Here is a 27,235-nt window from a genome sequence, read left to right as displayed (position 1 = left end):
GGGGACAATTTATTTCTGTATTAAGAGCAAACGAAAGCGCATGTCCAATCGACGTTTCTTAGCTTCACTTGCAACCCACTCTCTCACCGTTATTGCAGGAGATTCTGTGGACGCAGAAATTTAATTTAATTTAATTATTAAACTTATAACTATTAATTATAAACAAATTTAGAAAATAAAAAATAGTGTATAGTCATTAGTCAAATAAAGCAAACTACAGCGTGGCTGCTATTACAACTTCATCTCTACTAAATCTTTTCTTCTCGTGTCCAAACATCTCGACACTCAAGCCCAACTCAACAACCTAATCTTAGTCTTTTACGGAGGTGGCAAGGTGGACAAAACGTGCCATATTTTTTTCTTTATTTTGCGTAATTATATATAATTAGGCTTTATTTTATTTTATTTATTTTTTCGGAAAAAAATAATAATTCTTAAGCCTGCTAAATATATACTCGTAAAATAACCAACCAAAGCGAAACTCAGATGCAATACGATAATTATCTTTTAACCAGACTTTCTCTTCAATCCAACAAGGTCAGTCTAATCTCTTCGTTTTTCTTTTTTCTTTTTTTTTTTTTTTAAATTTGTAGGATTTAATTTTGCCTTGACTTCTTATTTTTCTGATCAATGTTTACTGCTCACGAGTTTAAATTTCGCTTGTTTAGTCATTTTTTCTTTGATAATTAACTTTCTGTTTGGTTGCTGAGAAAAAAATATATAGTTAAGGAAAATATATGTATTTTTTTTTTCATATTTTCCTTTTTTTTTTAAAGACAGGTAAGTTTGAACTGAGTAAAACTTAAGCTCTCTTTATGATGGTTTTGTTCTTCATGATTTTATGATTGCGGTTCCGTAGGCTATAGTGTGTGTAGTGCTATTCAATTCTTTGATCATTGAATCTGTTTTATCTGATCGCTTCAGTATTGTTTCGTTCTTTGATTTCGCTTTTTAAAAATATGTTAAAAAATAAAGAATTTGTTTAGGTCTGCATTGTGTAGTTCTTCTTATGGCTTTAAAGGAAGGCTGGTAGATGGAATAAATTGAGCAACTGAAATTTTCTATTATTTGTTTGTATTGTAAATGATAGATTAAGGATCTTTACTAGATTGAATGCAGCCATGATACGTTGTGTTTTATTATTAGTTTTCTAGAATCCAAACTTATGGAATTAATCATTAATTCTCAATAGGATGCTCAAATCTTATAATTTTTTGACTGGACTCAGTGTTTCTTATTTGAATTACTAGTTTTTTGCTGTTCTACCTTTTTTTTTTTTTTGTTCTGAAGTCAATCATTTCATTCTGCAACAGCAACAGGTTTTACACTTTGGGAATTCAGGAGCCATAATAGCAGTAATGAGATTTAAGAAAGGAGATAAAGTGGAAGTTTTGAGCCAGAAGGAGGTTCCCTCTGGCTCCTGGCGTTGTGCAGAGATAATTTGTGGCAATGGCCATAACTACACAGTTAGATATGATGGGTATTCTAGTGCCAATGACAAGAAATTCCTTGATAGGGTTTCCAGGAAGTCCATCAGGCCTTGCCCTCCCATACTGGAAGTTTCAGAGTTTTGGGTTCCTGGTGATGTAGTAGAGGTGTTTGATATTATTTCTTGGAAAATGGCAACAATTTCAAAGGTTTTGAGGAAACGGTTCTTTTTGGTTAGGCTTCTTGGATCTTCTTTGGAATTCAAAATCAAGGAATGTCACATACGGGTGAGACAGTCTTGGCAAGATGACAAATGGGTTGTGATTGGTGAGGTAATTTTCATCTGAATCGGTTTCATTGCTAGTTATTTCTTTTGCAATTTGGCATATGCTTGTGATTTGAACTTCTTATATAAATTTTCTTTCAACCTAACTTTTCTTGTTATGCTGAGTTAACATCTTCTAATGTCCCTCAGCTTTGGATTAAACCTTTTGTTTGCAAAAAGTGAACTCAAGGTTGAGTTCTGAGTTGCTAATTACGATGCTTGAAGTTGTTGGCAATTCCTGTGGGCATTTTAGAGATCATCTAGTAGTTTCCAACTGACTGACTTTGTAAACTCTTAGTAAATTTTATGAATTAAAACTAGTTTGTTTTTTTTGTGCATTCAGGGCTCTGGCAGTTGGGAAAATGGGAAACACGAAAGAAATTCGACATTGTACTGTCGAACTTCAGGCTATCAAGTTAAGAAGGCAAAGATTAGGATGGATTTGCATGTGAATGATGATCTCTTTCCTGTTAAGAACAGTGTGAATGTCCACGAATCCCATGTTGCTTCATCTAAAACTCTGAAGAGAGGATCTCCTTGTTTCCTTTCTCAGGTTGAAGGAGACACTGGAGCTGCTGAGAAGTTAAGAAGAATTGACAAGCATGGCAGGCTGCATCGAGTGGTAGCTGCAAATCCATGTTCGTTAATAGAAGCTGTTGCTTTCCCAAGAGAAATGCTGGGTGAAATATACATCCATCCTTCTTGTAATGATGGAATGATGGGGATTTCTGATTTTGAAGCAGAAAGGAAAAAATCAACTGGAGCTGTTGGATGTTCTCTAGCAGTAAACTTTGATTCAAATGATGCTCATAGTGTTACATCCTCTGTTGGTAGTTGTAGTATCGATAGCAACACTTCCTATAAGTTGCCTTGTCATGTTTCTGCAGGTGCTATTGAAGATAGCGATGGTAATTTTAGTGATGCTGAATCTTCTTGTCAGTTGAGACATGAGGAAGGAAATTGTCTCCTTCCCACAAAAGAGGAATTGGCAGTCGAAATCCATAGGTTAGAATTGCATGCATACAGATCCACTATGGAGGCATTGTATGCATCAGGACCGTTAAGTTGGGAACAAGAAGCATTGGTGACAAATCTTCGTCTTTCACTCCATATATCAAATGATGAGCATTTAATGCAGATAAGAAACCTAGTTTCTGCTGATAACAGCATTCCCATTAGATGACAGGATGATCCGGGTTTTATTTTTTCAAATTTTTTTTGCTAGCCGTAGAATTTCATAATTTTTTGCTTTGATGCCCTGCCATTGTAAGAAGATAAAAGAAGTTGTTTAACAATTGTTCTCTTTTGGCATTATGACATATAGTAGTCTAGTTTGAAATCAGTTTATCACAAACATCACAATTAATATTTCTAAGCTCTTTCTTTTGCACATTTATTTCATCCTTTGTCAGAATCATCCTTCTTACTCTCTTGTCTTCTTATACATTTTTTGATTTTTAATGAATCGGCTTATTTCTATATTTTTGTGTGTTTATTATTACATATAATATATAATTGGGATATCAAGGCTCAAAATTTCTGACATCGTATTTTTGAATTGTATTGAGGAGATGGATTGGACAGATGTATTCTTTTTTACTGTGTGAATCTTCTTCCAACACTTCAACCCTTGTTTTTATTAAGGGTGTTGTCAATTTACTAGAGGCTGGTGAATAATAAGTTTACAACTTTCTTTAAGTATTTTATAGTGACATCATTTTACCCATTAATCCATATACACAGCGTTCATTAGGTTCCTTTTGTCTGGATCATAAACTAGAAAGTTGTCCCATCCTTTCCCATTGATATAAATGATCTGGACTTTGAATAACTTAATATCCACTGTGCCATTTGGTATTTTAAGTTTTTTTTTTCAGTACATTATTGATGCTTCCCCTGCATTTTCCAGGGCCAAGGTTGGAGGGCTTGTACACCTCTTTTCCCAATGTCACAAAATGAGTTGGGGTTTGCCACCTTTTCTCTTGATTTGAGCAATGGGGCATTTTAATAGGACAATTGACTGACAATGATTAACTGATGCAGCTAACTTACATGGTTGCTGGATTCTTCCTTTTCAGGCCACCTGTGGGACTTAAATATCTCTGTGGCTGAAGGATTTAAGACCAGAATATTGTGGCTGGCCTACTATTGGATGACCTGATAAGTGGTTGCTTGAAAGGTTTATTTCAAAGCTTTACTTCAATACATCCATGTACAAATCTCTTTGCTTGCTGATGTGTGTTTTACAGTCTTTTCTGATGCAAAGTTATAACATGGGAGTATTCACTTTTTTTCCCTTTTATGGTTGCTTTAATAGTGCTCCTCTGCTTCCACATCTCTGTGGTTTTGATGTTTGAATAGTAATTAGGTGAAATTAATTTCCTGCAAACCATTGACAGAGTTTCGGGAAGGCTGGTGACATGAATTTATGAAGTTCGGGAAACTCTTTTATGAGAGATCAGCCAAGTGAATCTATATGCATGCACACTTGATTGTTGTAAACAATTGCAAGTAACCTTCCCATCCAATAACATGCTCATTTTTCCTAGCATTTGGCAAACATGTTTCATCTGTGATGTTATTACACTCTTTTGGAGATCCTAGGATTTATGGTTTTAAGTGCCAAAGTATCTATTGCTTTTTTTTTTTTTTTTTCATCTTTGCTTACTCAAAGAGTCAGGTAGCTTCAAGTATCCATTTTCTATTAATGCCAGATTTCTCTCCCACGGATCCCATTGTCAGGTTCTTTTGCAATAACATGAAATCTTTGTGAGCAACAGGCTGATTCATGTTTCCATTTGTATGTTGTGCTTTTTTATGTGCTGTCTGTGATTCCTTTATGAGTAATTGGCAACATTATTATCACTGATTGGTGGTAATGCTAAATGAAGGTGGCTGAACATAAACCAAAAGAATGTTGGCATTTTCCTGGCTGCCTGCTACCCCTGCTGCTAGTAAAAGTTGGTTCTCTTCCTGTCCCTCTTTATTTTGTGTGTATTTTTTGTGCTTAATACAGAGGTTGATCAATCGAAGACCTCAAGCTCCTGCTGAAGTCTTTGTTTTTTCGTAGTCACTAGAATCCAAGTGCTAACAGCTAATACTAAGTTACCAATGAGTTAAGAGGAAATGAGCTAGGACAGAAATAAATAAAGGTACCATGGTTAAGGATTTTCTGTAAATGTGAAAATGTTGGGTTGTGTTTTACAGACACAGGCCTGTCGTGTTAAAATTGGACAAATTAAACCAACAAACTGACGTCTGACTGGTAATAAAAACCATGGACTCTAATGATCAGTGTCAACCCTCTCTAAAAACTAACTTCCTTTAATTTCAAGTAGGTCGACTATCATTTGTCATGGCAGAATAAATCTACCTAATCCTGATTTGTCTAATTGTTGTTAATCCATTTTCTAATTTCCACAAATTTAGGCAAATGTAAGCAAATTATAGAACAGAATTTAAGCAAGTAGAACTTGTTCTTTTCTGGGTAAACCTGAAACTTAATCATTTGCTGCATTTCTTCCACAAAATTTATTTGTGCTGTTGTAGCTTTTGTATGGTTTCTGTTGCAATTGCAGATGTCAGTTGCATTGATTATGATGTTTAATTGGCTCTGGAGGTGGAGCTTATGGAAAAGCTGCGAACAGTATTGTTTTTTCGCTGCTCTCAGTTTTCCAATTATTTGATCTCTGGACTTTAGAAGTAGGCAGAGCTTCAGTTCCAGATGCTGAGCCTACTTTCATTGGCCTACTGCCCGTGTCTCTCTTTTTAAAAAAATAAGACGGCTCAGGGACAGGGACAAGTAATGTTATTATGGGACGACAGTTGGATTTATTGGATTGGATTGGATTGGATTAGAAGGTAATATTTTGTCCACACGGCTAGTTTCATCTTTATTACATCAACAAATCATGTAAATTTCCCTGTGGGAACAACTCCCTGTGGTATAATACAGTAATCGTTCAGATTATAAAACAAACTTTTAAAAAATAATAAAATTATAAATATAAATAATATAAATATTTTAATATAAATAATTATTATATTATTATATAATTAGATATATTTTATTTTTAATTTAAAATTTGTTAACTATTTATATTATTTATACATGTAAGTCCATCAGCTTGATCCTTAAAACCTTGGGTTTTGTGTAATTGCACAAATACAAGGCCGAGTGACTATTTCCCACACTTGGTGAAATGATATTAGCACCTCCGGGTTAAATATTTTAAGAAAGTTTGTTAATTTTTTGTATAAAATTATTAAAAAATAAAAAACTTTAAAATTAATAAATCTACTCTCAAAATTTTATTATATAATATTATACCTTAATTTACATTAATTTTAATTAAAAATAATAAAAAATTATTGATACAAATATAAATAGGAATATCAATGATGAATACTCATATGTTTGGAGGTAATTATAATTTTTAAAAAATTTAAGGGAGGTTTGACAATTTGGAAAAAAAATTGGGGGGAATTTGAAATTTTTAAAATTTGAATATGCCTTTTAATAAGTTAAAATTGATAGTTACACCCTTAAAATACATAATAAATAACGGATATAAATATTATATTACACATTGTTGAGACTATATTATATTTTTAAAATAGATGAGGTGAATATAATAATCTCTTAAATAGGATTGGAAAATATATATTTTTCTTTAGTAAGTTTTAAAAAAATAATGTTGACACCTCACAATACAATTCTATTATAATATTTAAATAAAATGACATAAATATTTTTTATTATAATAATTAATAGTTGACTTTGACATATAAGTGAATATTTGATTTGAATATGTGATTTCATCTAACATTGGGTGGGAAATGGTCATTTGGCACAAATATAAAAAAAAAAGTTGATATGGCATAGCAAAGCATCCTGCAAGTTTTCCCTTGTTATTGAAGTTTAGGTATCTTCCAGAACCAATCCCATTTATCTAACATTAATACAGTGAATCATTTGGCATTGTGTACTCATTCATTAAAACATGAACCTTGTTTCTGGGGTGCACCATAGCCCACCCTCAGCTGCTAATCTGTCCCACAATCTTGGCCATATTACCAAACTTTGCTTCATCAGTGCCAACTCTACATCTCTATGCCTACAACTTTGATTAATCTTCAATAATACACACATATAGCCACTTCCCAATTCCCCATGCAGCCAAAAATTATTGTGAAAGTTTCCAAGGATGCTTTTGTATTTTCAGGAAAGTTTTGTGAACCCTTTATTTCCATTGGTTAGCAGAAATTAGATAAATAAATTAAAAAAAGAAAAACAGTTGAATATGATGAGAAACATTTAATACAGGGAAAATGGCACAGGTGGGCTTGTCATGAAAATAGGCAACAAAGTTCCAAGCTGGTGATTCCTTGGTCAGTATAAATAAGCAGGAATTCATGTAGCTTATGTAGACAGATATGCATATGTGAATAAATGATAGAGAAGATTGAATTAAATAAAAACAAGAGTTGATGGATGAAAAAGGCTACAAATAGAGTTGTGCATTTAAGTGGCTCCACCAAATCCCCTGCCACTGTCTCATCTGCATCTCTTCATCATTGGTACTCCCATGTGATTATGCTTCTCTTGTCTAACCTTATATGCCCTGTCCCCACCTCCATTTCTCTCTGACTTGTCTTTATATTACTATTACTGCTTCTATTCACAGTCTAATTGAAATCTTAATTAAAATAATAATGTGACTTCCACCAGAAGAGGCATATATATATTTGGGTGCTTTGGCAGAATTGCTGCAATAGAATGCATAGTAAATTAAGTAATAAGAAGCAAGTCTTTTAGTGTTAGGGTTAGGGATTTGGGTTGCAGTTGTTATTAAAGATGGGCCATCAGTTTATTGGCATTCTGTCTCTCTTAATTGTAATATTTCTTCTTTTTCAAATTTAGACCTATTGTTCTCTATTTTATTTTTATTTACTACTTTTTTCTTTCCTTCTTTCTTTTTTCTATGGCCACCCAATTTGGTTAAGTGACCACCTGAAAAATGAGTGTGTTTAGCTAGATCTTCAATAAAGCAATCGCTATATGGCCTGCTGCAACTCCTCATCCTGTTGCTTTCTCTTAGGTTCATCTTAGCCCACATATTCACCTCCCCATTCCTCTAGTGCAGTTGTTGTGTAGTAGCACCAATTTCAAATGTAATTGAGGAGACAATGACTTCTGGGAATTTTCATGTGTTCTATTTTCAGCTGGTAAGTTTAGATAGAAAAAAAAATTAATGATTGGACAAGGATCCACAATTCTAGCAAAAGGTTAATATGGAAATGGAAATGGAAATGGCAGAGACAAAACCTAATTGTTGGGCAAAGGAGACATTTTCATTTAAAAACCTAATCAGATATATTAACATAAAATTAATAAAAACTACCGTGAAATACGCTTAATAAAGTTTCGAAAGCATAATATTATTTAACTTTAATAACTATTACAAGCATAATTGTCAGCATCCTACGATACATAACAAACATTTTACGATACGATATGGTACAAATAAAAAATGATATATATTATAAGGTGTATCATAATTAATATGATCTAGTAGACATATCGTATGATACGATACATATTATTGATACGAATCGATACACTTTTTAGAGAAAATAATGATATAGTAGGAGTACATATAAGAAATTTTAAATTTTCAAAGGTGTTTATAATATTTTTCAAAATAATGATATGTCAATTATATTTTTTAATTATTTTATTAATATTTATTATTTTATTTCTTAAAAGTTATATCGTACGATATGATATTTGATACACTATACATAAAGTATTTGTATGTATGATAAATTTGAACGAATTTCATTAACAAAATCTAACAGGAGGACGAGAAATATGTTTTATAAAATTAAAGAGTGGGAACTACAATTCAGGCAAAAGACAGGTGGGAATTAAATATTTTCCCAAATTAATAATTAATTAGAAGAAAATAAATTCTCAATTGTGTGATTATTTTCTAAAAAAGAAACAAATCAAGCAAGCACATGTAACCTGAATTGTTTAAGTGATGATACTCTGCAGAATATCCTGATTTGCATGCCATTACCAAGCACACACTATTACTACTAATTAAACCAATTCATAATCATCATTAATCATATATTAATTAACATTTGGGCGTTTGTTTAAACAGTAAAATCACATGTGGACGTGGGTTGATCATGGTTACCATCATACTCAACTCATAAATCCCAGAGATTAATAAGTCTCTAAATATTTCATTTAAGCCCAAACGGCTTATTCCCACCCAAGGTTTGTTTAATTCCTGAATAAGGCCGGATTCGAGCCGAGCCAGCTCGAGCTCGGCTCGGCTCGGTTCGAGCCTAAAACGAGCCGGGCTCAACTCAGCTCGATCGAGCTCGAGCCGAGCCCGAGCTGACTCGGGTTGGCTCGGTATATTTTTTTAAAAATTTTTTTATACAAAATGACGTCGTTTCAATCCATATATATATATACAAAATGGTGTCATTTTGATATAAAAAACGAATCGAGCCGAGCTGAAAACGAGCCGAACTCGAGCCGGCCATTAAAAAGCCGAGCCGAGCCCGAGCTGGCTGCGAGCCGAGCTCGGCTCGGCTCAAATCCAGCCCTATTCCTGAACTAGTATTTATTAAGTATTGAAAATCTAAATTTTTATTGTGAACTATTAAAATTAACATAATCAATAAGTTTCAAGGGTAAAATCATTATTTAATTAATAATATATTAAAAATAATAAAATTTTATCTCGTTCCCTCCCTTGATTAAGAAAATTAACAATTTTTTCTAGAATTAAACTTTAAAAAATTATATTTTTCTTTTGTTAAGTGATCATTTCTTCGATGGTCTCCATCCCGATGGTATCTCTCTCCTTCCGACAAAACAACCAGATCAAACCTCCCCCATCACATCGAAGATGTCATTGGATGGAGAGAGATTCTATCAAGAGGGAGATTGGTAATGATAGAGAGAGAGATTAAAACTAGATTCCTATCATCGAAAAAGAATGAGTTGAAATGAAACCTTAAAGGAAAAATATAACTTTTAAAACTAAGGGGAGAAGTGAGATAAAATTTTATTATTTTTAATATATTATCAATTAAATAATGATTTTATTTCTAAAACTAATTGATTCAATTAATTTTAACGACTCATGGATGGAAGTTTAGATTTTTGATACTTATGGATACTAGTTGGGCATTGAACAAATCTTGGGTAGGAATGAGTGCTTTGGCCTTTATTTAATTAATATTTAGAATGTTAAGTTTGTCGTGTAGCTGAGGGATGGGAGACAGCAGCGTAGATAATGTTAATGAGGATGGAAGCATGCCCAAGACAAAGCACAAATGAACAGAAATCTCTTTATATCAGTAATTAAAATTAATTAAGCCATGGATTAGCGTTAATCAGGACATTAAGCGTATGTCCAAATCATTCGAAAGAAGAAATCACATGCTCTCTTGGTATAAAAGCATGCTTAGAGAGATGTTCAATTCCACGCCCACATGCATTCTAATTAGAAGATCCCCAAAAATTATTATTTATGATAAAATTATGTATATCTATTTTAAATATTTATATATATTTATATATGTTATTATAAGATTAAATAATTTTAAATTAAAAATAAAATAATATCATAATTTATATAAATATATATATATTTAAAATAAATATAAATAATATTACTCATTAATTTAATTAAGCCCTAAACCCTATAAAGGAGAATGATTGATAATCACACAGCCCTTGCATGCTGGGTTGGTTTCATGCTTTGCCCAATGCATTTGTCCTTCATTTTTAATCTTCTTTGTAGTAACACCAAGTTCACAGATTCTAGTGCCTTTCATTATGAGGAAACCTTTTTTTTTCAAATTATAATACTTTATAGTATAGTCAGAATAAGGCTAAAATTGGGGAAGAGAGGAGGAAACATCAGAGAGCAGACAAATTTTACTGGGATTTTCACCATCTTAGCTGGTACCCATCCCATTAAATTAATTAATTTCAATTTCACAAAGTGGGATTTCATTAAAATCTTCACCAAACGTTTACATTGGATTGCCCAAGGGCCAAGGCACATTAATTCCTATAGGCCACCCAAGGTATAGTGTAATCCAGATTTAGTATTTGTTAATTATTAAAATATCTAAAATCTCACTCATAAGTTAATTTTTGTTAAAATTTTTAGTTATAATTAAAGATAAAATCATTATTTTGATAATAATATTAAAAAACTAACAATTTCACATCTGGTTAAAGTTTTCTAATTTTGAATAACTATGATTTTCTTTCCACTCTTCTTCGATGATATCTGCAGCCACCAATGACCTCCATAAACCTCCCTAACACATCTTCGACCACCAGCGACCTTTACAAAACTCCCTATCCCATCTCTAGTCACCACTTTGGTCTAGATTCAATCTAATTTCACAAGACAAATATAATTTTATGCATAAATAATGACATGTTATCTTATGATTGAGTATTAGATTATTTTTAATTTTTGATTATCTAATCACACAATGACACATATTATTGGTACATAAAATTATATAAAAAAATTATATACATAACATTACTCATTAATATTATATGGAAAAATTATGTTAAATACCCATTTTACCCTTTTATTAAGCAAAAATGCTCATTTCTCCTATTTCTAAGCAAAAACGCTCATTTTTCTTATTCCTAAGCAAAAATGCCATAATTTTTTTTTAAAATATCAAAATTACCTTTCACCACATCTATATAAACTCGTACACTCACTCTCATTACATACACTTCTCATATCACTTAAACACTCACTCTCACTCTCTTTTTTACTTAATATCAATTACTACGGATTCGTTTGGAAGGAAGAAATTCATGTTTTTGAATTTGAGTAGAAAAAAATCAATTTATGAAAAAAAATATTTATATGAATCTTAACTCAAAACTTAATTTTATTTATTAAATCTAGTTTGTATATCATATAAAGAAGGCATTTGGATATTTGATAATAATTTAGGGGTTAAATGAAATGTTAGAAAAATATGAGGATATTTTGATATTATACAATATATAAAGGATTTAAATAACATGTTAAGAATAAATAGATATATTGAAATACCCTAAAATATCAACAATTAAAAAATCACTCAAAAATCTGAAAAAACAGAGCTAAATTTCGAAAACTACACGTTCGAATAGCTTAGGAACGAGAAAACCAAAAAATCGGTCTAAAATTTCATAATTACATCTTAAAACGTGTCTTAAAAAGCACAAAACTAAAGAGATAAATGTTAAATTTGAAAACTATATATCAAAAAAGTCTAGTCCGGTCACAAACAAACTCAAAATCATAAAAATCGAAAATTCTAAATTTGATAAAACAAAAAAAACTGTGTAATACACACTAAAACAGTTTTATTTGGGTCTCCAAATTGGGCACAACCGGCAAAGCTAGTTGTCATTATAGAGCTCGAAGCGAACTTCGCGTTGATATATTGCAGACCCCATAACTCCTCCCAGATAAAAAATTATGGTTGTTCTACAGGCCTATAGTTTAAAAAAAGTCAATTTCCACCTAACTCATGGTCCCCCCCCCCCCCCCGCACCCCCCCCCCCCACCCCAAGGGCGCCTATGGGAAATTAACATAGCGTCGATAGATCTAACCTATTTTTCGGCCAAAACTCGTCATTTCAGCCTCTAATTTTAACACAAATCAAATCTACACATCCAATAACACAAAACCCCTCAAGAAATTTAAGCAAAACAACAAAGAATCAAAACATTTTTTGTATTGTTCAAAATCGAAATCTTAAACATTCAAACCTCAAAATCTCTCTCAAATTTCAATATTCCTAACAATAAATTGATTCAAACAAAAAGTAAGATAATGTACTATCCTTATTTGTCATTTTTTATTGTTAAAAAACACGAAAAATCAACAGAAAAGACCGAAATTCGTTGCACCCATGGGAAACCCGTGGGAGATCCAAATTTTTCTCTGATTTGAACAATAAATCCGTAGAAAATATGAGATTTATATAAAAGGGCAATTTAGTTATTTTCCAAATTGAGGGTATTTTTGCTTAATCCTTAGAGTTTTGGATAATTTCGCTTAACACCCTTTAGTTTTAGACATTTATTATAATTTTCCTATTATATATTACGCTTAGGTTAGCCAATCTTTATTAGAGATCAAACTTGAACCAAGTTGGTTTGACTCGATTTTAATTTATATAGTTTGAATTCAAACTAAATTTTACTTTAAAAGTTTGACTCATTTTAAAACCGAATTGAACTTAAGTTAAAATGAGTTTAACTCAACCTAGCTCGCAAGTTAGATGATTTATTTAAATTTGACTCGTGATTTGATTCAAATTATATTAATTAATTATTAAAATGACATTATTTTACCCATTAGTAGATTGAGTTAGAATGAATTCAACTCAATTGAATTATATCAACCACAAATTCAAAATATAGATTCAAACCATAAAATTAAATTAAATTCAAATAAAATCATTTTTATTCAATTCAAACTTGAACAACCTTAAATTTTAACTCAAAAAACTCGAATGAAATTATTTTTTTATTTAAATCAAACTCAAATAAAAAATTATTTAGATTCAGTTCGATTCGTATTTGCCTCTTATATAGTATCATTGTTGATCCATTTGCATTCTCTACACAAGACATTTTAAAAAGATATAAATTCAAAGATTGAATGCTACAAAACTGAGTAGAAATTGTGCAAAATATACATTTAATTTGATTCGACAAGCAGGAAGCTATAGCTACCTAGTTGTTAGACATTAATATATATAATCCTACAACCATAGGTTAAAAAAAAAAAAAAACCATGAAAGAGCATTGGGTCAGTAAAATATGCAAAATATTTGCTCTAAATTTTGGATGCTATGAAACAGCAAGCCACTTACACACAAAGGATAACAAATAAAATCAGGACCGTTCATGTTGACTAGAAATGGGTTGATCTTGATCATCATGATCAGAGGACACATGTTGAAAGATAATTGGTGCACCATATTGTGGGTACAATAACATAACAACAGTTGGAGCATGTTGATAGGTCGGAGCTAGTCGAAAGGAGAACCGTTGAAGTATAATGGCAAGGGCTAATTTAGTTTGCAAGATGGCTAGGTTTTGTCCAATGCAGGTGCGGACCCCTAACCCGAATGGGATGAATCCCACCGAATGTTTTGTTGCACGGGCCACCCCCTCGGTGAATCTAGCTGGATTAAATTCATTAGCATCGTTGCCCCATATGGCTTGATCATGATGAACGGCTAGGATTGGAATTAATAATTCGGTCCCACATGGGATCTTATACCCACCCAACTCCACGTCAATTTTTGCCCGTCTGATGGTAGCGATGATGGGCGGGTATAATCGTAGGGATTCATTTAATATCATGGTCAGCTGCACACCAGATTATTTGAAATTTAAAAAGAAGTCAGTTATGGTAAGAGACAAGATGGTTTTTGTCTTAATAAAAGAGGATAAGGAGGCTGTACCGTCTTAAGCTTGACAACATCATCCTTAGTAGGTGTGTCACGTGATCCACATACCCTTATCACCTCCTCACGTGCTAGCACCTGCCATTGTGGGTGCATTGCTAAGAGAACTGTTGTCCACGTCAGCAAATTGGATGTGGTCTGTTTGCCAGCAAAGAAAAATGTCTTGCATTCTTCGACAATGTCGTAATCTGTTATATTTGCAGACGAGTTTGAAGCTTGGATCATGAGTCCCAGCAAATCCTTTGGACTTTTTTCTTTTTCTTCATTCCCACTAGCTGAATTCTCTTTTCTCTTTTTGATCAGTTTCATTAAGGACTTCTTGATTTCCTTGTCTAGTCTCCATGAATTTATATTCCTTTTTGTGGGTAAAAATCTGTAGCCAGGGATGAAAACTTTCCGAAAAGCTTCAGCAGCGAGCTCCATTTGCTGAGCTTGCAGTCTAAAAATGGCTTTTCCATCTTCATAGCTACTGCCAAATGCCGTTCGAGTGATGACATCTTCTGTAAGAAGTTGAAACCACTCTGAAACTTCAATTTCTACCTGGCCGGATATTGACATTGCTAGCCATTTATCCAACATTTCGGTGACGCTTTTTGCCACCACTGGCACCAGCAGCTACAGAAGATATGTATATTTTTGTATTTATTAATATGAAAATTGATTTAATGATTAATTAATTAATTAAGGTGATGAACTTACTTTGAGATTTTCCATATGGAAGGTGGGTGTTATGATTTTCCTATGGTGAGCCCATTTTTCTCCTTTGAGACTGAGGAGACCATCGCCTTCGAGCTGTTTAACGAGAGGGTGAGCTTCGTTTTTCTCGTAGAATTCAGACTTGGAAGTAAACACTTCACGAATGAGATCGGGATCGGCGACGGTGAGGCGGACGGTGGGTCCGAACCATACAAGAAATGTTGCACCTGCAATGAACCAGAAATCAAATATTTTAATAAAGAGGAAATAATTCTTGTATTGGCATTGAAGAAATAAAAATAAGAGCTTAACACCAAATAGGAAGTTGCAGAGAAAGTAGAAAGAATGAAGTCTGCAGAAAGAGGAATGACAAGAAAACATGACCACCATTAATTCAGAGAAAACATGGATAGTGTAGGACCCTACAAGACGAGCAAGAGAGGCCAAAAGAAACACGGAAGAAGACAACTCAATACATACTACCACTACCAAACAAATACAACTTCATTATCAAAATTTACAGATGAAAAGAGGACATACACAACTCAAAAGTAACTGAAATATGAAAGAAAACCACATTTTCACTTTCACGACTGACAAAATTATAAGTAACAAAGTTAAAAAAAAAAAAAACCAAAATTTTTATTAATCTCCGGTGGCAGGAGAAGAAGGCAGAGAGAAATATAAAAGGAAAGAGAAAACAAAGGCTCAAGCATCCGAGTTCAGAAAAAAAGGCTGCAAATTTTTTAAAAAGAAGAACACAAACTCAAAAAATAAGGCCACAATTCTGAAGCATACGATCATCGACCAAGCTAAAGACACTGCGAACCATCAACTTTAATGATGATCGAAACTAACTCTTAGCTTTAAGAGAGAGAAACCCCTCAAGGTCCCTTTTTTCTTTGAAAATCTTTAACAGTTTGAGGAAAGAAGAACGAGAAGCTTAATATGTTGAAAAAGGTAAGGATGTATCAATGTGAGTGGAAATGAGAAAGTTACCATAGATTTTCCTCCAGTGATGGTAAAAAGAGAGAACTCTAGGGAGTATGTTGTGGGAGAAAGGCATGGGTTGAGAAGAAGCCTTGAGCATCATGCCAACCAACTCCTTAACATTTCCAATGAAGAAATGATAAGGAGGACCTCTGATCCCTTGCTTAGAGAAATGGTCTTCAATTTTTCTGGGTGTCCACCAAAGCAGAATTGTAACCTTTAAAACAAACAATAAGACGGCGAAAGAGATGACAAGTAGCTTGAACCGGTTGACGAGCTCCTCCTCCATGAGAGAGATGCAAAGTGGAGCAGCCTTTTATGTATTTTGCTTCTTATCTTGTCTTGCAAATGCTGGTGTACTTGTGGCGTTGATAGTGCGTTTAGCTTTTAATACTAGCGAGTGAAAAAGATATAAAGAAATAGAGAGAGAGAAGGAGAGACGGTATAAGAAGAGCAAAGCATGGCCAACGGCGTAGGGGCCGCCATTGGAATTATAAGGGTCAACGAATAAGCTTTTATTTGATCTTTTTAAGACTATCTTACCCTTGTCTTTTCTATTTAGTATTATTATATCCCTTTTCTCTTACAGTTTAATATGATTCCTTTTTTATTTTTATTGAACTATTTTTCTATTTTAAGAAAATCCCCTTTATGAAATTTCCATAGAAACAAAAGGATTTTGTTAATATTTAAAGAAATTTAATTAATGAATTTACCACCTTCCGAATATGGGTAATTAATTTTTTTTTTGTTATAGTATAGTATAAATGATGGTTTAATATATAGTTAATGAATAAAAACGTTACAATATATAGGGTTAGGATTTGAATTAAGTTTATTCAATTCGAATTTGATTCAAACGAGTTTAACTTGAGTGAATTTGAGTATAAGAATTTAATATTTTTGAATTCGAATTTTAGGGATATTTGGTTTATCAAACTCAAACTCGAATTTGATTTAATTTGATTTGACTTTTATCTAATCCTAACATTATGTGATCTTGATGGTTTCTATTTTCCAAATATTGAATTCATTTTTAATTAATAGGAAGAAAATTAAAAAATAGAAGAAGAATAAGTAGAAAGTTTAATTTTGTTGTATGCTTCCTTAAGAATAAATATAAAATGATTATTGAGATTCGACTATGGAGCCCTCCACTTTTAGAATTGTACTTTGCTCTTAAGTAAAGATTCAGTGGTAATTATAGAGATCTAATTATAAGTAATTACTTGAGTAATTATGATTAGTTGTAACGGTGTCGTTTCTTGTTCCCGAAAAGATTGATTTAGGAAGGGACTGGGTGGGTGGGGGTGGGTTGTATTTGTAATTTGGAATGTTGCTCTTAAATTTAGTCACATGGGAACAAGGGTGTCTATTTGAGAGGATTGTTTGTGTGGTTAAGGTGGGGAAATATGCCCTACTCGACCCAACAAGAAGCCACCCACGCTAACCCCACCTTCCCTATTATTTGTCTTAATGCACCAAAACATGTTGGGGCCATGTGCCGTTTATGGGTCCTAACAATTTTCTTACAACTTGCTTATTCACTTGACCCTATTAACAATCTAAATATTTCGTATAATGTTTAATTTGCTATATATGGAAGCTAAATTCATTTATATAAATCTATCACTATTATTACATCAAATAGGTAAAATTTTGATTCAATATTTAATTTCATAATTATAATATTAGATAAGTTAAAATTTTGATTTGAATTACTATTCATAAGATTTCGACCACTCATGCTTGAAAAGGGTTGTTTTCGGATGAATTCATTTACATGTATTTTGTGTACTAAATAAGGTGCCGAATTTCTATTGTGGGTTTTGCCCATTCCTCTTGCTAAGGGTGATGTAACGGCCATGATGCGATGTGATATGCCTTCTATATATATATATATATTTTTTAATTTGTAATAAACAATTAAATAATTCATTATATTTCCTCGGTTGACTGCCATGATCTCACTGTAATTCTAAAAGACACAACATAATACACAAACCATATATATTACTATCATATAATATACAATATAAATATAAAATAATAAATATTATATAGTATATTAAATTAATACAATACAGTAAATATATCATATGAATCAATACATGGTATATTATGATTTAATGTACATTACATGCATTAATTTCATGGAGTTGTTCTTATGACCAAGAAAACACAGTTGGGCAATATAAATTGAAAAAATAATGATGGAAAATGACAATTAACCAACCCTAGCTCTTAATTATCAAACATATAAACTCCAATTGGAAGTGGACAAGTTTGTGGAAGTACATAATTGAGATTCAATGATAATTTTGGACTCATTTGGCTTCAAAAAATAATTGACAATAATTGGAGTAGAATTTGCAAGTGAAAAAAGAAAAAAAAGGGGATTGAGAGATTTAGTTGTTGAAATAAGAGGAAAAGAAGGGATTTGCTACAGAAGATCTGTTAGCAAATCCCTCTCCATTACCATTATCATATCTTGCTCTATCATTTATTTATAGTAATTATGTCTCCATTACACAATTAATCCAAAGTTTAATGTGAAAAAAAATATTAGTAATTTTATTCTTTTATTATAAATTAAAGGCCAAAAAGGACTATTTTCTTCTCAAGTTTTCACGCATTTTTAAAGTTACACTTATAGAGGTTGAAAAGTCTATGGGGTTTGAAATCTATAGGCTTCGTCGTCCCGATTGTCTTACCGTCGATAGAGATAAAGTGTTAAAGTGTCATCGTTGGAGGTCGAAGATGATGGTTGAAGAGGGAAAGAAAATAAACCATAGGTTTTAGAGTAAAGAATGTTACTTTTGAAAGTTAAAAAACTTTAGATAGAGGTAAAGTTGTTAGTTTTTAAAATTTATAAAGAAAATATAATAAGTTTTATATTTTTTTAATATTATTAGTAAAATAACAATTTTACCTATAACATCGTTGGAGGTCAAAGATGGTGGCCGAAGAGGAAAAAAAAAAACTATAGGTTTTAAAGTAGAGGATGTTACTTTTAAAAGTTAAAAAATTTTAAATAAGAGTAAAGTTGTTAGTTTTTAAAATTTAGGACCAAAATACAATAATTTTTATAAATTTTTTAATATTATTAATAAAATAATAATTCTACTTGTATCTCTAACAAAAAATTCTAACCGCAAATGTAACTTTGATAATACATTAAAACTTGGATGAAAATAAGTTCTTTAGCTTAAATTAAATTTTTATCATTAGAATATTGAAGGTTAACAAAATTGATAAAATATTAGAATTTATCAAAAGAAGAGTTTGGAAATATTATATTTTAGAATTTATCTTTCCGATTAATACGAATCGGATTTAGTTATAATAATAATAATAATAATAATAATTTATAGTTGGGAATTAAAAAGAAAGAGAAAGTGATGGCATGGCATACGGTCTGCGAAATGATCTAACATAACGTTTAACGAGTTTTCGTCCACGCAATCAACGGTGTGACGGGTCTTTCACAGCTGTACTGTCTTACAGCCTTGTCAAATCAAATACAGCCACGTGTCAGCCAATCATTTACCTATCCTCCCGATTTGTCCAGTTACCATTACACGGCCCGGCCCCCTCTCCCTCCTCCCTGCTTTTCTTGCAGCAGGTTTTGCTTGCTTCTGCTTCTACTCCTGCTCCTGCTCCTGCTCCTGCTCCTGCTTCTGCTCCTCCTTATCTTTGTGTTTTTTATCATTATAAATTTACCATAATACCCTTGTCTTTCCTTCTTTTTTTTAGAGTCAAAGGAGAGTGATGATGAGTTCAAATGAGCTAAATACAGTTGTGATTGAAATTTTATCATCTTAATTTTCCGAGAATCTTATATAAATCGGGTCATTTTTTTTAAATTGAATTGATTACATCAAATAAATAAAATGATCAATTTCATAATTATTATTATAATAAATAATTTTAAAATATCATCTAAATTAATTTAAATTTTAAATTTTATATTTAAAATCTCACTTTTTTTTAATATTCAAATTATCCCAAGAAGATTATGTTAATCTTTGATAAGGGACAGAGAAACAAAGCTGACAAAAGGATATATTTGGGAAACTAAAAAGAAAATCACATGCATCTATAAATATTTTATATTTTGAAAGTTAGTTTTTTGAGTACAAAGATAACAACCTCTGGCAGTGTTAAGAATCACAGCCCAATTCCGTACTTTTCTCCAACCCTCGTGAATCGAGGGCAGTAGTGTTTTTAACTTTTCTCACTTAAATATATTATTTTTTTAATCCATTTTTTTTTTTATTTTTTAGCTTCACATTCCAAAGCTTTTCCTACAAATATTGTGTATAATAAATTAAAATTAGGCCTTACTTTGTTTTTTTTTTTTTTAAATATTTTTGAAAGGGAAACTAAGCACAGAGTACTACATTTCATGCCATATGTTTTGTCTCTTTAAAACCATCCTTGTCTACTTTTGTCTCTCTTCAACGCTCATGTCTTTTCTCTTTTCTTTACTAAACCAACTCAAGAAATAAATTTCTATTCGTATTCAAGTTTATCCCATGGAAAGTTGTCCCTCACAGAGACTTTAGTAGCGAAAAACTAGTTATTCCGGTGTAAAAAAATTTCATACCATTGGGAATTTAAAATACATAATATTTCAGGTATTTAGGTAATGATAAAATATTTGATTTAGTATTTTATATTTTATAAATAGATCTTATAAAAATAAAATTATATGATTTTATTTAATTTATGCGAAATAAATTTTATAAAAAGAGTATGCAGATCAAGATGAAGATGAAAATGAAAAAAACGGGTGAAGGAAAAAGAAGAGGAAAGGGGAAACAAAATGTTAATGGTTAAGCACATGGTACTATTACAGAACATGTCTTGTTCCAAGTTTACATGAATTTCAAACATGGTTCTTCTTCTCTCATTGCCCTACCATGCTCCTTTCTATAACATCAATGTATTTTGTATTCTCACATGATGACCCATTTCATCATGATCAGTCCCAATCTTTTATTTACTTCTCCTTCCCCACTTGTTATAACATACATACATACATACATACATACATACCATATTTAAGTGTTTTCATTTCATTTGATTGATATAAGACTAAGATTAGATATGATGAAAGACATACATGGATTGATGCATGATAATATTAGTAAATTTCCCAAATATAAGCAAACAATGATATTGTTTTGATTTAATGAAACCTGGGTAAATGCACTCTGATAGATTATGTTTTGTAGGCATATTGTAATTCATTTTGTTGAATTACTTCATAAACAAAATTTGGGTTATGATGATATAAGTGTAGACTATTAAGTTTATTGAGCTTGTGATGGATAATGAGAATAGCTCCCTTTTCCCAATGCTAGCATGATAAATCACTCGATTAAAATATCGTTATTTTGAGAGTATATGAGAAAGAAATACTAGTTTCAATATATCAATAATCGATCAAATTTGAAATTGATTATGTATCAACTATCACACATCAGTTTGTTTGAATCCCTATATGTATAAGAATTTATTATGATTTGATTGATTGATTGTATGAATATGATGTATGAATTTGTGTAATTAATCTGAGAGACAATGCATGGAGTTATGATATTGAAAGGACAGCCGATACACCCACATAACAAAGCAAAAACAAGAGTGAAGAGTAAATAGTAATGAAATTAAAGAAGGGAGGCAGAGGAAATAGTACTGGGATCCGACCATCCAGCGACAGTGAGAACCCTGTAGTTCATAAACATGGAAGGAGTATAAATGAGGCCTTAGGTTGGGGCAATGAGCCCTTGAAAATTAGGACAGTTTCTTCGACACGGCACCCCACCTTGTGTAAACATTCTGGCAATGGCTAAGACCAGCTTTCACTTACCCCACCAATTGGTTGGAATGATGTGGATGTTTAGTGGGCAACAATACTTCATACAATCCAAAACTCACCCATTCAAAAATAAAGTAATACTATATATACAAATAAATTATATAAATTGAGATAGTAATATTTGATTCAATGTTTTTGAAGTGAGAAAAAAAATAAATAATCATATCAATCAATTACAAATTATCACCTTTGTTTAGATAAATAAATTTGTATAATTTATTTATATGTGTAATCTTATTGGACAAAATGTTTCACTATGCCTACAGCCGACACAAACAATGACAACTCCTTGGCCAAGCAAAGGCGACCGGGAGCGCGTATTGGGTTCCTCAGACATGGGCAGGTGGGTGTGATTGTGAATGTAGCAGTGAGAGCCCAGCTGCCTATGCCATCTGGATTTCACATGATGTTTAAACAAGCTTCAATTTTTTTGGATATTAATAATAAAGAAGTGTGAGGTGAGTAAGCATTGAGCATGATTAAAAGTTTGGTAAATGTCAGAGACTTCTCAGACCATCTATCGAATTGTCCATTTCTCGTGACTCCTGCTAAAGTTTAGGATCTACAGATGTTGAATCATTTACCTAGTGCTGTAGTTTGGGAGAGAATACCAATTCCAAATGCCCACGACTACGGTTAGATTCAAATTGAGTTTAAGTTTGACTTTATTTACATATAATTGATTTCGAGTTCAAGCTCAAACTCGTCAAAGTTAAGCTCAAATTTGGTTCGAATTCAGCTCAACTCATTTTTCGTTATTAAAACGATGTTGTTTTAACATATATTGATCAAAACGATATTGTTTTGTATCAAAATTTTTAATTAAAAAATTTGACAAGGAGCTCGAGCTCGTATAAGATTGACTCGTTTCGGGCTCATTTGAACTGAGTTCAAACAGGCTCGATTCGAATCTAACCTTAGCCGCGACCCATCTCATTTTTAGACTTATAATATATATTCTTCCTACTTCCTTCCTCTACTTGGGAATCAGCTTTTTCAATTTTTGCATATTGGGTATAAAAACATTGCATAGTATCTCAGATCCTGTGGGGTTTGCCTATTTCACAAAATCGGACAGGGTACCCTGGTCAGCTAAAAAACAGCATTGTGAAAAGTATCAGGAATCCTTGCATTTCCTTTTCTTGAACTCAGCCCAGTGAATGAGTTTCGTGAATGATGGGCCCTTCAAATATTTGACCCGGTTATAGCAAATTATTAGTGTAACCCGTACCTTTGATACATATATATATATATATATATATATATATATAATATATATATATATATATATATATATAAAAGTTATATTTTATATAATTAAATGATTTTAAATTAATAATTTAAAAAAAACCCTTATCACGTAATAAAATATTATCCTTGTACCTATAAGCTCTTACAAGTAATTCAATTTTGTTGACTTTTTGCCCTGAGACCTAGACAACTCCACGAAAGAAATTCTTTCTTGCAGGCAGAGAAATGAGCTTCCACGTGAAACTGGCAAACGCAGTGACGTTCATTGGACGAAACCTAAGCCTCTACACAAGCATAAAGTTTGCCTTGCCCGTCGTTAGTCGTTACACATTTAATCACTCAACTTATCCTACGGATCCATGGATCTGGAATTGTACCAAGTTTTACCCATACTTGTGCAACTACTAAATTAAGATATTCTACTTCGAACTTACAGAACTATGCATCGAAAGTATTTAGAAAGCATAATCCACACACCAGAATAGAATCCAATAGTATGTGTACAACAATATATGGAGGAAAACTAACTACTGCATTCCAATCACCAAATCCTAGCACATAATGTTAAAACAAATACAAGGTAAACAGGCTTCAAACACAGATCGAATGGTTGTGCCGTGCCAGCAACTGCCCTCTACTCAAATGCATCATCATCATCGTCAGGGAGAGGCTGACTAGCTGCTGCAGCAAGCTCAGCTTCATGCCTAAGGGAATAAAAAATATAACAATCAGCAAAAGGCATTAACAACATTACATTATGGCTAAAAAATAAAAACTGCTTTGATAAGAACCAATTGATGGACAAAGACCTTTTAATTATTTCAATTAAGTTGAAAAATTGAAAGGTGCTAGTTGACTGGCCAAAAAGGATTCATAAAATAGAAGGGTACCAGTGGCCACATATTGTTCAGCCACAAGTGAAGAATCCACAAATTCTAAACTAAAAGATTGAAAGCACAAAGAATAATAAGTTCTCTTACTGTTGCTGTGCAGCCAAGTCTAAGTGTACTTCTGGAGGAGCAAGAGCAGGCGACTCCACAAAGTGAATATTAGGGTCCCTAGAATCACCAAAACACCATCATCAGTGTCTAAGTATTATTCACAAAACGTGCATTCAACAGAGTATTAGGACAGCATAGTATTACCCAGCCAGCTTCCTTGCAAGGTACAAGAAAGGTTTCTCAAAATTGTAGTTGCTCTTAGCAGAGATCTCATAGTACTGCAGATTCTTCTTCCTGTGGAATGTAACCTGCTTTGCCTTGACTTGCCTGTTCTTCACATCAACCTTGTTTCCACAGAGAACTATAGGTATATTTTCGCACACCCTATCATTCAAACGTCACAATATTAAATCAATAACAGACGCAACACCAAAACCCACCTAAGAAAACCTGAAGTTGAACAAATAAGGTAAAGTTCATTAAAACACACCGGCACAGATCACGATGCCATGTAGGAACATTCTTGTATGTCAAGCGAGCAGTAACATCAAACATAATGATGGCACACTGCCCATGGATGCTGCATATGATGATGGGAAACTGTTAATAAATGATAGGCGGTCCCACTAGGCACATACAACTAGCATTAGAATCTCACACGGAAAGGAGAACATTCTTGAAGACTGAACAACATTATTCTCAGAAGACTATGGAAATATTAATATTATGCTTCTGTATCTATGATTGGTAACATTTGAATCTAAATCTACCCCAGCCATGGCCCATATATATTCCCACTTGAATAAAGCAGAAACAGGTCTTTCCCTTATGAAGCTCTTTCGTTCTTAGTTCCCTTGTACATTTGTCTTATCCCTGGCTAGGAATCAGAGAAACAGTTAACAGCAAAGAATAAAGTTACACAAACTGCACTGTTATCAGACAGTACTGGTGACACGTAGCATCCACCAAACAATCAGCTAAATAACTATTGCATGGTAGATTACATTTCAAATGATCCGTCTGGTGAGATCCAACTAAAACAGAATGCTTTAATAAGGCCAATAGTTCCTATATTCACTTACTAGTAGCCATCTCTAAGCCCACCAAATTTCTCTTGCCCAGCTGTATCCCAGCAGTAGAAACGGATTTTCCCACAATTTGTAAAGAAATCCAATGGATGAACCTCCACACCAATGGTTGCTACATAATGCAATTAAAGAAATCAACATAAATATATCAAGTAATTAGAAAAAGAACAGAATAATCAACTCTACTCCAGATGCACTTACGTTCATACTTCTTCTCAAACTCCCCTGTCAGATGCCTCTTCACAAAAGTAGTCTTTCCTACACCATTTTAAAACACTCGGTCAAGCCCAAAACACGACATTTAGGAACATAAACTATCAATTACTCAAACAAAGCGTCAAAATAAAATAAAAAATGGGAAATAGTTCCAAACGGACAATCACTTCTCCTTAAAATCTTCTTCAAAAATAACTGAAGCAATAAAATTATAGACTTCCATTATCTCTTAGCACGAAGCTTCATATCTATTAAGTTACACATTATATTTCTTGTTTGCAGGCTCTTTCACGAATAAAAGTAGACAAATTCAAACATATCGAGATATTAATCCGCAAAATACCAGTGCCTCCATCTCCAACGATTACGAGCTTGAAGCTCGGATAGTCTACAGTCTGCTGATTCGGCAAAGCCTGAAAAACCAAAAATAAATAAACAAAGCTCCAATGAATATGCCAACAAGATCTGAAATTGTCAAAATCAAGAAGATCGTGGAGGAAAAACAACGAGAGAAGGACTTACCATTAGTGTAAGGTGAGAGAGCGAGCGATGAAGGAAGGTTGCGGTGTCAGCAGAGAAAAGATAGACCGGGAAGACGGCTATGAGCACGGTTTATAAGGGAGAGAGAGAGAGAGAGGAGGGATTTGAATTGAGGCGTCAGCGTGGCTTGAAGCTGACGCTACTCTAGTGACCGTTGGATTAAATTACTTAGTAGTGTTTGCTCTTTGTTCTGGAACATGTTTGACCGTCAGATCTTTGTTTGCCTGAGATTTACGCACTTCTTTCCGCTCCGCTTTGTCTTTAAGCTTTTTTTTCAAATTTTAAACTCATCCCAATTTTTTATCATATAAATAATGACTTAAGATAAATGCCATCTAAGTATATTTAAAAAGAAATAACAAAATAGAATAACTATTTTTCAATGGCTTAAAAAAAAAAAAATCTCGGGGTTATACATCTATAAATAAAATTGTTTTCGATTAAGTATAACCCATTTCAAAACTCTCGTATATTATTCTCATCACTCATACCATTTATCTTGTCATTGATCATTTTTATTTTTTTATTGTTTAAATAGGTATTTCAATTCTAAAGTTTACTCATGAAACAAGATTGAATGATTGTGGATTCATCGAGTTGTATAAATGCAATTGTAGCTTAAGATAGTTAAAATTAAGTAATAAATAAATCAAATATGAAATTCCTTCATTTTTATGAAAATTTTACCATATACGAGTCATGTCTAGCGTACAAGTCGCGTATATAAAATGCATAAAAGTGGGGGGATAATATTAAATTTATAATAAGCTAAGAGACTTACTCTCAACTAAAGATTACTTTCTTTTTTTTTTTTGTAAGTTTCCATATTTTATCTTTACAAAACTCATATATCCATCCATAAAATGTTAAAATTAATCAAATCTGATAGTTTATAATTTATATCATTTTCCCCATAAGATTTCCATTTTTTAGAGGTATTTTTTCCGACGATCTCTAAGCAATGTCTCTTCCTCTTTGACATGTCTTTCCTTTTAGCGTTGTTGATGAAGAGTCTTTCTGGTGCTATTGACTAAGAAATCGTTAAAGAATTACCCTTCGTTGACAGTGCTAGAAGGAGAATCATATCGAACAAAAAGAGACATTGTCTAGAAATTGCCAAAAAAGTTAACCATTGCCCCAAAAAATGTATATGAAAAAAATCAAAATCCTAAAAAAGAAAATGTTACATTTTAAAACTAATAAACTTAAGAGCAATGCTATGTGTACCCATTTTTTGTACACAATTCATGTACAGAGTGATGTGTAATCATGTGATTAGGTGATTTTAAAATATGTGTCATTATATGATAAAGAAATATCCAATCA

General features: G+C 32.5%; 3 protein-coding genes across 14 annotated transcripts; 1 reads left to right on the top strand and 2 right to left on the bottom strand.

Annotated features, from left to right (window-relative positions):
• Nucleotides 1–269: 269 nt before the first annotated feature.
• Nucleotides 270–5,629, top strand: LOC123194857. 12 transcript variants are annotated; one of them, XM_044608330.1, is made up of 7 exons: nucleotides 382–537; nucleotides 1,314–1,760; nucleotides 2,097–2,837; nucleotides 3,663–3,712; nucleotides 3,832–3,932; nucleotides 4,153–4,553; nucleotides 4,645–5,629. In XM_044608330.1, the coding sequence occupies exons 1-5, from the start codon at nucleotides 487–489 to the stop codon at nucleotides 3,863–3,865; spliced, it is 1,323 nt and encodes a 440-aa protein (XP_044464265.1). In that variant the 5' UTR covers nucleotides 382–486; the 3' UTR covers nucleotides 3,866–3,932; nucleotides 4,153–4,553; nucleotides 4,645–5,629. The 12 variants fall into 12 exon arrangements, with proteins under 12 accessions (XP_044464267.1, XP_044464265.1, XP_044464262.1 ...); XM_044608327.1 differs by having other exon boundaries at nucleotides 3,663–3,718; XM_044608331.1 differs by lacking the exon at nucleotides 4,153–4,553 and having other exon boundaries at nucleotides 5,332–5,629.
• Nucleotides 5,630–13,487: 7,858 nt separating this feature from the next.
• On the bottom strand, nucleotides 13,488–16,481 carry LOC123194104 (cytochrome P450 734A1-like). Its single transcript, XM_044607255.1, has 4 exons — nucleotides 15,996–16,481; nucleotides 15,000–15,223; nucleotides 14,298–14,915; nucleotides 13,488–14,202 (listed from the first exon to the last, which is right to left on the bottom strand). The coding sequence occupies exons 1-4, from the start codon at nucleotides 16,273–16,275 to the stop codon at nucleotides 13,723–13,725; spliced, it is 1,602 nt and encodes a 533-aa protein (XP_044463190.1). The 5' UTR covers nucleotides 16,276–16,481; the 3' UTR covers nucleotides 13,488–13,722.
• Nucleotides 16,482–23,517: 7,036 nt separating this feature from the next.
• LOC123195106 (GTP-binding nuclear protein Ran-3-like) lies at nucleotides 23,518–26,052 on the bottom strand. Its single transcript, XM_044608711.1, has 8 exons — nucleotides 25,892–26,052; nucleotides 25,713–25,782; nucleotides 25,355–25,411; nucleotides 25,148–25,265; nucleotides 24,556–24,645; nucleotides 24,270–24,449; nucleotides 24,105–24,182; nucleotides 23,518–23,828 (listed from the first exon to the last, which is right to left on the bottom strand). Exons 1-8 carry the CDS (start codon nucleotides 25,892–25,894, stop codon nucleotides 23,759–23,761), a joined length of 666 nt encoding a protein of 221 aa, XP_044464646.1. The 5' UTR covers nucleotides 25,895–26,052; the 3' UTR covers nucleotides 23,518–23,758.
• Between the last annotated feature and the right edge of the window lie 1,183 nt (nucleotides 26,053–27,235).

Source organism: Mangifera indica, chromosome 13 (genome assembly GCF_011075055.1).
Source record: "Mangifera indica cultivar Alphonso chromosome 13, CATAS_Mindica_2.1, whole genome shotgun sequence".
Lineage (NCBI taxonomy): Eukaryota > Viridiplantae > Streptophyta > Magnoliopsida > Sapindales > Anacardiaceae > Mangifera > Mangifera indica.
Note: the sequence above shows the minus strand (reverse complement) of the source record. Positions and strands in the feature narration are given on the sequence as shown.

Bases quoted from the DNA above. Each gene is read 5' to 3' on its own strand.
- LOC123195106 (XM_044608711.1), bottom strand. The intron at 24,646-25,147 runs GTAAGTGAATAT...CATCATATGCAG, and splicing joins GGGCTTAGAGATGGCTACTA to CATCCATGGGCAGTGTGCCA. The intron at 24,183-24,269 runs GTAATACTATGC...TGGTGATTCTAG, and splicing joins CTTGCAAGGAAGCTGGCTGG to GGACCCTAATATTCACTTTG.
- LOC123194104 (XM_044607255.1), bottom strand. From the start codon at position 16,275: ATGGAGGAGGAGCTCGTCAACCGGTTCAAGCTACTTGTCATCTCTTTC. The intron at 15,224-15,995 runs GTAACTTTCTCA...GGTTCATTGCAG, and splicing joins TCACTGGAGGAAAATCTATG to GTGCAACATTTCTTGTATGG. The intron at 14,916-14,999 runs GTAAGTTCATCA...TATCTTCTGTAG, and splicing joins TCCATATGGAAAATCTCAAA to CTGCTGGTGCCAGTGGTGGC.
- LOC123194857 (XM_044608324.1), top strand. From the start codon at position 487: ATGCAATACGATAATTATCTTTTAACCAGACTTTCTCTTCAATCCAAC. The intron at 1,761-2,096 runs GTAATTTTCATC...TTGTGCATTCAG, and splicing joins AATGGGTTGTGATTGGTGAG to GGCTCTGGCAGTTGGGAAAA. The intron at 2,838-3,662 runs GTGACAAATCTT...TGCATTTTCCAG, and splicing joins GTTGGGAACAAGAAGCATTG to GGCCAAGGTTGGAGGGCTTG.